At 40.3% G+C, this 10,633-nt stretch overlaps 1 protein-coding gene across 1 annotated transcript in view; it reads right to left on the reverse strand.

Moving 5' to 3' along the window:
* Positions 1 to 7,372, reverse strand: part of HSF2 (heat shock transcription factor 2) — a 52,241-nt gene extending 44,869 nt beyond the window's left edge. The window contains exon 1 of the mRNA XM_012643804.1: positions 7,114 to 7,372. Coding sequence (XP_012499258.1) covers positions 7,114 to 7,206 — 93 coding nt within the window. The 5' untranslated portion in view covers positions 7,207 to 7,372. The remainder of the gene's footprint in view (positions 1 to 7,113) is intronic.
* Between the last annotated feature and the right edge of the window lie 3,261 nt (positions 7,373 to 10,633).

A 10,633-nucleotide genomic window follows, 5' to 3' on the forward strand; every position in this document is an offset into this window, starting at 1 on the left:
TAATAGTCAGGAAAATATAAATTAAAACCTTATTAAGATAATACTTTACATCCACTAGACCGGTAAAAATTAAGATGAATAATAATATCAAGTTTTGACAAAGAGGTAGATTAAAGGAAAATCTTATGCATGACTAACAGGAGAATAAGCTAATTTGATCTCTGTGGAAAACAAGAGACCTAGAGAAACTCTGCTTATATACACCAGGAGAGGTATATAAGAATATTCATAATAGCACATGACACAGTTGATCATCTCTTTCTTGAACTATTTTCTTTCACTAATTTCTATGACCTCACTCCCTTGATTTTCCTCCTTTCTCACTGTTTCTTCTCAGTGTCCTTTGCTGGCTTTTCCTTATTTTCATCCCTCTAAATGTTGGAATACCTCATCTTTCAGTTCCTTCTATCTTCATCATCTTTCCAGATGATTTCATTCAGTCCTATGGCTTTACACTCACTAGCTCCAAACTCCACCCTGAATGCCAAAGTCCCATAGTCAACAACCTATTCAACATTTCCACTTGGACATCTTGTGGGGTGTGTAAGTCAGTCAGCTATTTAGAAGTATTCCTGCTCTTCCTAGCACTGCACTTCCCCACCCCTTTTGAAATTAGGTGTGGCCATATGAAATAAGCATAGTCAATCAAATGTAAGTAAAATGAAACAATTTCCAAATAATACTAGAGATTCGTTTTACTCTCAAAGCTATTATAAACAAACAGAATCCCCAACCTACATTTCTCTTATCCTCCCCCATCTCACAAATAGATTCATCCTGTTGCTCAGGCCAAATCTATGAATCATTCTTAATTCTTTCATGTCCCTCCTCCAACTACAGCCAATTCATCAGCAAGTCCTACAGCTTTGCCTTCAAAGTAGATATCAAAGCTGACAATTTCTCACCACCAAAGCTGACTACTTTTCACCACCTCTACTACTACTATCCTACTCTCAGCCACCACTATTTTCAATACCATATTGGAAAACTGTGTTGGTCTTCTAATTGTTCCCTTCACTTACAATCTCTATACCACAGCGCTAAGGTCTACTATACCATCTGCTCCTGCCTACCTCCCTGCCCTCACTCTCCTGTTCTCTAAAGATACTCCAACCACATGGGCTTTCTTGTTTCCTTGAACAGGCCACATTCAAGGCCTTTACATTTGCCATTCCCCTTTGGCCCATTTTTTCTAATCATTCAGGTCTCTGCTCAAACATCACCTCCTCAGAGAGGCTTTCCTCACCACCCTACCTAAAATACCCACAAAACCAGTCAGTTTACATGACAGTTATCAATTTATTGTTCTAAATTCATTCTTTATTGTCTGCTCTGCAAACATGGAGTCAGGTCCCTTATATACCTTTTTCTAGCTGCCATGATGTTAAGCTTTCTAAGTGGGGAATACTATAGAGATATTACAAGAGGAAAGGGTTCTCCTTCCTGGCTGTGTCCCCTTGGCAGGCTCCTGCAGTGTAAGCAGGTTCTCTAGCACCTAGCTGTTGCAATGCTGACAAGAATGGTGGTCAGGAGCACTCAAAGGCCAGCAGCTTTCCCTGGCACTCCCTCTCCTTTGGGAGGTTTCAAAACAGAGCATTTCTAGCAAGACACTTCCCCAAGAACAGCTTTCTAGGGTACTCTAGAGCAGACAAGCTTTTTCTTAATGGGTCAGATAGTTAATAATTTAGGCTTACAGATCGTAACATTTCAATTCTACTTTTGTAGTAAAAAGCAGCTATAGACGATATGTAAGTAGTCTGGGCATTGCTATGTTCCAATTAAACTTTATTTATAAAACAGACAGCTGGCACATGGGCTATAGTTTGCCAACCCCTGTCCTAGAGGGCATATTTCCCAGCTAATTTTGAAGGCTGGGTTTCAAGTAAGTTCCACCAGTGCACCACCAGTGACTTCTCTGCCATTCGGTGAGACATGGCCATACTCTCTCCACAAGCTCAGGATCTTAGCCTTGGGGGAAAGGGTTCATACTTGGGTACTCTATCTCAGTCTTATCTGTAGTAGCTGCTTCTGTAATTATTCCTATACTCTTTAGAGTTTTCCCTACTCCAATTTCCCTGATATAGTCAGTAATTCTATTGAAGTTTCACTGTTGAAAATACCTATGGGTTCTGTCTTCTGTCTAGACCCTAACAGATATATTCTCTGCTTACCCTACTTTATTTTCTTTATGGTACTTATCACTAACTGAAATTATTTGTGTTTGCTTTTTTTTTTTTTTTTGAGACAGGGTCTCACTCTGTCACCCAGGCTAAAGTGCAGTGGCCTCATCACAGCTCACTGTAACCTCAGCCTCCTGGGCTCAAGCAATCCTCCCACCTCAGCCTTCCAAGTAGCCAGGACTACAGATGCACACCACCATGCCAAGCTAATGTTTTTTTTATTTTTGATTTTTTGTACAGACTGGATCTCCCTACATTGCTCAGCCTGGCCTCAAACTCCTAGACTCAAGTGATCCTCCCACCTCTGCCTCTTGAGTAGCTGGGAAAAGAGGCTGGCATCACCACACCCGGCTTGTGTTTGTTTACTTTTTATTTATCAGTTTTTACCACTAGAATGTAAACTCCATGAAGGCAGGAATTTTGATTCATAATTGAGTGAATTCCTAGTATCCAACACATTGTGAAATCATAACATATTCACAAGAAATATTTGTGACTGACTAAATGAATCTTTGGCCAAATGGACCAAATTATGCTTTTAGAATTTCGACTCTTTTATTATATCAAATGGAGATGAATGTCCCTTGCTTATACCTGAGCTTTGTTTCACATACTCCCACTTACTCACTTCACTCGTATCATTCCATATCTGTGCTTATGGTGTTCCTTCAGTCTCCTAAAATTAGTAAGGAACTTATTTGTGTGCAAAAATTCCACCTTACTACCATTTAAACCTATGAAAGTCTCAAGCAATACAACACAGAACCCTCCCTGAACATTTTACAAGGGAAATAAAGCTACTAGAGTGGGGTGGGAAAGACTGGTTTCTCTGTAAACCTTTCCCACAAATGCTGACAAGATTCCAAAGAGTAGTAACAGCTGTTACTACCCAAGTTAACCTTTTTGCACTTTTGGTTTAGAACAGCAGTCTCCAACCTTTTGGGCACCAGGGACCAATTTCATGGAAGACAATTTTTCCATGGAACTTGTTGCAGGTGGAAGAGTTCTGGCAGTGATGCCAGCAATGAGGAGGGGTTGTAAATACAGATGAAGCTTCCCTTGCTCACCTGCCACTCACCTTCTGCTGGAAAGCCTGGTTTCTAACAGGCCATGGACTAGAACCGGGACCGGTCCATGACCCAGGGTTTGGGGGCTGCAGGTTTAGAACACTCAAAATACTCCTACTAAAACCTAACACTTGAGATCCATCACTTTAAAACACTTTTTGAATTTCTAACTTTCTTTAACAACCAGTCTATCATCAATCATTTCTTCTGAGTCTTTAGCTCATTCTCTCTCTCTCAGATAAAAAATACTTGCAAACGAATCTTTGAATGAATCTTTCAACTTTTCTGCAGGCTCATTTAAGTTGGATTTTACCCCTACCCTGCCACACTTGTAGCCTTTCTTATTTTTATTTTGGAATACTAAAACAACGCAATGCTTGCTGGGATGTTCAAAACAATATTATTATAGTATGCTGGAAAGTCTAAGGGCCTACTGCTCAAATTCGTCCAAAACAGAAAACACTGGAAAAATTCTGTTTTTGCTCCCTCTGCCTCCTATGTCCTATTCATCTCTGCTGATATGAGAGGAACAGAGAAGTACAGAATGCCAAAGGACACAAAAAGGTGGAACAGATAGGTATGAGATCTTTAGTGGAAATCACTTGGTCTTACCAAGCAATCTGAAGAACAGCAACAAAGGTAAGAACACTGACAAAAGAATGACCTTCTAATTCTTTCCTTTTTTTACAATGCTGCACTTCAACATACACTGATTATCAAATTTCTCATTAACAGTAAATACTATTCTTCACTAAATAGCAAGAACTTCCATTTAACCTCCACAACCTGTCTCTGAATATCAAGTTTCCCCATTTGCTTCCAAGCTAAATATGTGTCCTCTCTTTAGGACCCTGTTACATTTAAAATAGTTTTAGGTTGTCCAACAGTACAAACTCTGTCTTTGATTCTGGCAACAAATTCTCTACCAAAGCCAAGAATCAATACATAATAATAGGAAATGTTAAAAAAAAAAAAAAAAAGAAAGAAAGAAAGAAAGAAAGAAAAGGAATTTTTTCCCAGGAGATTAAGTGGAAAATGGAAAAATGTACAATGTTTTTTTAAAGACACTCTGGACCTAAAGATGTTTTTATTATTTTAGAGTCAATAGCAAATTTAGTATAATTTTGTTGCTCAGAATATTACATTTTATGGTGAGAATGAGGGTACTACTTCACTTTTCAATTTTGTCATATTGCAAGTGTCAAGGAAAACTAAACTTATACGTCTAAGGGATATTAAGCCAAGCTTTCCAAAATGCCATTGGTAAGAGTTTTCTTCCCTTGTCTTACACTCAAGCTAGAGAAATAAATTATTTTCCACCAGTGGAAAAAAACTGCATAAAAGATTGCCTGGATCCTAAAACATCTGCTTCTTCTAAAAGTTCTCAGTAAGATTTTCACTCAGATAGCATAAATGTGAAATTAACTCAACAGAAGTACAGCACAACAAGCTTGAAGGAAACCAGAAACAACCATAAATATAAAAGATAAGAGGAATTTACTTCAGTTTGTCATCCTAATATCACTGTTTAATTAAAGTTTTACCTTTCAGTGTTAACACAACTTTTAGAAAAATCTGTGGAGAGCAAAAGTAACAGCTGCCCTAAGGAACCAGGCTTAGCCCTAAAAACATTTATCCAGAATTGTCCACTAATTTGGGGAAGGCAACATTTTGGTATAAGACTAAATGTGGTGCCAACCTGTATTAAGCTTAGTGCTATTGATGGGAGACCGATCCAGGACCTCAGAAATCTGTTAGGAATCCCATCTCCCATCCTGGCTAGCTGTATAATTATGGAGAAGCAACCTGTTCAAGCCTCAAATCCTCGTCTATACAAGGATGAGGCTAACTTAGATGATCTCTAAGATTGTTTTCAAACATAGTTCTATCTTTATCATTCCCACCACTCCCATTACATTTTCCAGGGATTTCATTCATTCATCAACCATTTATTAAACACCTACTGGGTCTCTGGCACAGACACTGATCTCAATGAGTTTACATTTTGATTGTTCCGTAGGCACATTAGAAAATGAGCAGTTAAAACATAAGCTTAGACTTAATAAGGGGATAAATAAGAGTGATTACGTGGCTGGTTTATTTGATTTAGAATTCATAAAATGATGCATTTATGGATCAGTATGAAACTCCACATTTGATACCGCTCAGAAAACAAGAATGTTATTAAAATATTTTGGTTAATGAGTACTTATTAGATCTGCCACTGCCAAAATATCATTTAATTAAAACCAACTGCCAGCATATTTAGTAGGCACCATTTCTAGGCAGTAAAAACCAGAAGGCCTGTCCAGCCAAAAAGGTACAATAAAGTTGGCTTGCGTGGGGAGAGAATCTCAATCCAATTTCTAACATGAATATGTGACTGAGTAACAGTCTGTGCTGATCCATCCCTGTCAACTTTTAATCCTTCTGACTGATGAAAAGCATGAGACATCTGTTTATTTTAAGTACATGCTGGTGGCTGGCTTTCTTATTTTCACCTTTCTTTGTACAACTGTACAGAATTCATCAAATGCTTAATACATACACTGCCACAATGCCCCCCTCCACCCCTGGGGGCCTAATAAGATAACCCAGATGCCTACATTGACCATATGAAAATTAAATTCTAAAGTTTAAAAATAAACAAATGACACTAACACAAGGCAAAATATGGTATTATTATAGTGAAAACTTCATGTACTCAATATGGTGCTCCCTGTTAAGATAAAAGTAAATAAAACTAAGAGTTCCTACAACAGGAAAGGAACAGAAAAGAAAGGGAGGAGGAATAAGGATAACATTTACTCAGCACTTAACAGGTGCCAGGCACCCATTCAGGTAGTTTTACTTATTCTTCTCAAGAACTCTACACATGAAAATATGCCCAAGTAGGTGACTGTCTATAGTAAGAGAAAGCCTTCACAAAATGATTCTAACAGCCTAGGAGTGTATACTAACACGAATGCACCGTTGATGTAAATAATCATTCTGCCTAGAATCTTCACATTTGGAACTAGAAGGTCACCTAGGCAACCCATCCATCTTATGGATGACTCAACTTAAGCCAGACAAGCTAAGGGGCTTGACTAAGGTCCTTGTTTAAAAGAGATGAGATCAAACCAATAATCAAGGCATCCATATATCACCCTGCTGGTAACTGTTTGGTGAAATTTAACGATTACAAGTTACTAAACACCTATCAGCACTTTTATTATAATAATCATAAAATCCAATTATACAAATGGCTCAAAATCGCCAAAGAATAATTTGCCATTTTCTATGAACCTGCATTTGAACATATTTGCCTATTTCCCTGATTGCTCTACTCATTAAGATCCCAGATGCAAAGCGGTGTGTGTGTGTGTGTAGACGGGGGGATGGATGTTGGGGAGAATCAGGTCACTGAGGTAAAGATTTCTTCTTATAAACCCCTGCGCTGACGATCCTGGCCCGGGGCTCCCTATCCCCTCCGCGATTCGATTCGTATAACCCTTGAGTCCGGCGGGAGGACGGAGGATGAGTGTGCAGTAATGTGGCTCCCGCACCCTCGGCTCTTCGGCTCCCCTCGCTCCTCCCGGCCGGGTCCGAACGCTGACCCCACCACACAGGACCGTTACAGGGTTACCAGGGCCGCGATGCCCCGCGCGGGCCGCCCCTCCCCCACCGCGGCCTGAGGCGAGCGGCGCCGGCCCGGCCCCCGCGGCTCCCCGCGCGAACAATACAGGGGGTCCCCCGCCAGGCCGAACGCCAAGGCCCCGCGCCGTGGGCCTCTCAGAGAGCGTCGAGCTGCAGGCCGCAAAAGACAACCACGCGGGAGACCGAGAGAGAAGGCGGTTATTCAGGGCGCTGTGGCACGACCGTACCTGGCTCCAGGTGATGAATTCGTTGGTATGGGTTTCCTCCACAAGCGTCCACAGCTTGCTGAGGAAAGCCGGCACATTCGAACTCTGCTTCATTGTTAAGGCGGCGCAGGGATTCCAAATTCTACACCCGAACGCGACGATAGCGGTGGCGGCGGCAGCTGCTCCCCGAGAACGCCCACAACGCAGGCGCAGTAGATCTCCAGCCCAGCTCCGCCAAGCGCACAGCACCCCCGGGAGGCCCGGCGGCCGCACGTGACGGACAAGTCGCCGTGCTCCGCCCGTGCGCAGTGGTCCCGCGCCGATCTCGTTCCTGGCCAATCCCAGGGACCGACCACAAGACAGAGAAAAGCGATTGGATGCTGCAGACGTGGAGGGGTGGGAGCAGAAGGGGGTGCTGCCATCTCATTCGCTGTTTGTACAGGAGCCTTCACAGTAGCGGCTCAGGAGACCGTGTTTGGTTGTTTCACGTGGAAACGGCTTAGGGTTTCTGGGTTGTGGCTAGGCTACAAAAAGTCTTCAGGGTCCTTTGAGTCATAAGTTTGGCAGGCAATGTGTGATTTGCACTAGTCTACAGAAAGGAATAATTCACATAGGGGAAAAAATCAGCTTTCAATCATGATGTACTAGGCCCTGAAATGAAACTGTCTTAAAAATAAAGAACCTTGTACTTAAATTTTCACTGGGAGAAAATGGCTCTTTTCAAATGTTTATCAAAAAGAGGAGTTTAAATAATAAATCTCTACTAAGCATATGTTACTGCAAACCAGGAACTGTAATAGGCATATCACATGCTGTTTTTAATTCAACAGACGTCTAGTGCCTACTGTATGCCCAGCATAAAAAAAGGCCTCATTTATATTTTTTTAGTCAATTAAAATAATTGTTCCTGCATATACTTTACACATATATTCTCGTCTGCCTGAGATAGTTTGGTATAGTGGAAAAAAATAGTGGACAAGGAGTCAGTAAGTACATCTGAGTTTAGACTCAGCTTCATGGACTTTTTACTGTATATTAAATTATACTGGTACCATGTCCTATAGAGCAATTATTTAATCCATTAATGCCAGTTTTTCCTGTTTCTTCACTGGGAATAAGAGTATCCTTTCATGCATTAAGAGTGGCTTTAATAACATAATAGCTGTGAAAGTGCTTTGAAAATATGAAGAAGTTTACAAAATTAAACTTTTATTTTTTTATAAAGGTCAGCCTGTTGCGAACTAAAATAAAATTTTAAGGCTCACCCTGGCCACCAGCTGACTAAATGGACCCCCTTGTGGCCAAAGGAATACCCTAAAACTAAATTGCCTGCCAGGAGGAAGGAGGTCAGACATGCCTTATCATGCCCCCCTCCCTTCTTGGTGACATCCTTTGTAACCCATTAACAGGCCTAAGGGTATGCAAGACAAACCTGCAGGTCCTCAATTTACACAACAAATCTATGTCCAGTGGCTTATCTCTGATAAAGAGCTCCTTATGTTGAAACATTCCAAGCGTCTAGACAAAGCTTCATGTCTTTAACCAGTTACAGGCCAAAGAATCTTTTACCCCACCTATAACCTGTAAGGCCCCACTTCGAGATGGCCCACCTTTTAGGACCAAACCAATGTATGCCTACCACGTATTGATTTATGACTTCACGTGTAACCCCTGTCTCCCTGAAATGTATAAAACCAAAGTGTAACCCAACCTCTGTGAGTCCACTTGCTCAAGACCTCTTGGGCGTGGCTCCAGGTCATGGTCCTCAAATTTGGCTCAGAGTAAATCTCCTTAAAATTACTTTACAGAGTTTGGTCCTTTTCTCCGTTCACACTGTGAAGACAAAAATGTATAAGCAAGTCAGAGATAACAACACTTTATAACATAGGACTGATTTACTTCCTGGGTATATGCAAAATAGTACATTAAAAAATAAAACATACAGTATCTTCCAATAAGCAAATATTTATTGAATACTACCTTTGTCTTCAGCACTGGTCTGTTTGCTGAAGCAAAATCAGATATGTGGAGGGATACATGTGATAAAGGAACTAATATTTGTTGAGCTCTTATATATGCACAAGAATTTACATAATATTATCTCATTGACGCCTCACAGCAACCCAATGAACTAGGTCTTCTTATCCCATTTTTTGAATCAAGATTCTGAGACTCAGAAGTTGATTAATTTCCCTATAGTCACAGCTAGTAAATGGGAGAGGGTATTTACACCCAGGCTTTATTGAAATCAAAAGCCTGTGCTCTTTTCATTGTACAATGATGACACCATTTCAAAGCTCAAGATGCTTGTATTCTAATTCAAGAAACAAGATGAATACAATAATCAGCAATCATTAATATTTTTAAAAAGAGTTAAATATATAAAGCGAGTACTAGATAAGTTAAAGACTGAGGTTTGTGAGTTAAGGTGGTTAGGAGAGAATTCATGGAGGTTAGGGACCTTAAGCTGGGTCCTGAAGTACAAATATATTTGGATGGCTAGCTGCAGAATGAGCAAAGACCTGGAGGCTAATGAGCATAACCATGCCTGTCTGTGGAAGGCAACAGCTCAAGAGATAAGATTGGCAGTGTTTGAGAGGGAAATGTGGCCTACTTTCATGGCATATTTGCATCTAAAAAACATATTTTCATCTTAAATACAAGGAGAAACTCCTCTTTGGGCATTTAATCTGTACAATTGTAGGGTTGTGCTTAGTAGGGCCCTGTACTTAGTTTAATGTTCTGCTGTCATCATGTTGAAATTCTTAATTTTTGAACAAGGGACCCTGCATTGTCATTTTGCTCTAGGTCACACAGAACCATAGATGGTTCTGCTTCCACTGTATGACATCTTAAAGATCCTAAGTTTGAGACCAGTGATTCTCAAACTTAAGCATGCATCTGAATCACTTGGAGAAGGGAGCCTGCCAATATTAAACAAATGAACAAATATCACTTATAAGGTAATATTTGTAATACTCATAAGACAGGCTAAGGGGATAAGTTATTAACCAGATAAGGAAACCCTGGCATCAGAAAATTTGATGGTGTTATCTAAAATCACCTGGGTAAGGTTGAAATTGAAACCATGTCTTTCACAGTCTGAAACATATGCTTTTTTCCTTTATACCATTGTGCCTCAAATTTTAGTCTACATCAAAATCACCTGGATAGCTTCTTAAAAAATAGATTGCTGCTTCTGCACCCATTGCACTCTGTAAGTCTGGGGTACAGACTAAGAATTTGTACTTCTAACAGGTTCCCAGATGATGCAGACACTGCTAGCCTTGGGACCACATTTTGAGATTCACTGTTACGGAGAAAAAATTAGTAAACTGACCTTCCCTTGCTGACAAGGGAAACCTTCACCTCTTGACAAAATCCAATCCAGACCTTTCAGGAATAATTTAAACTATCGTGTTTTCTCTTTCTATGAACTTTATCATTCATATTATTGTATTAATAATTAACAAACTTTCTGAAAAATTAAGTATGACTATCGAATTTGGGGGGAAGAAAATATAATTATTGGCTCGTTTAT

Source organism: Propithecus coquereli, unplaced genomic scaffold (genome assembly GCF_000956105.1).
Source record: "Propithecus coquereli isolate 6110/MARCELLA unplaced genomic scaffold, Pcoq_1.0 Scaffold200, whole genome shotgun sequence".
Lineage (NCBI taxonomy): Eukaryota > Metazoa > Chordata > Mammalia > Primates > Indriidae > Propithecus > Propithecus coquereli.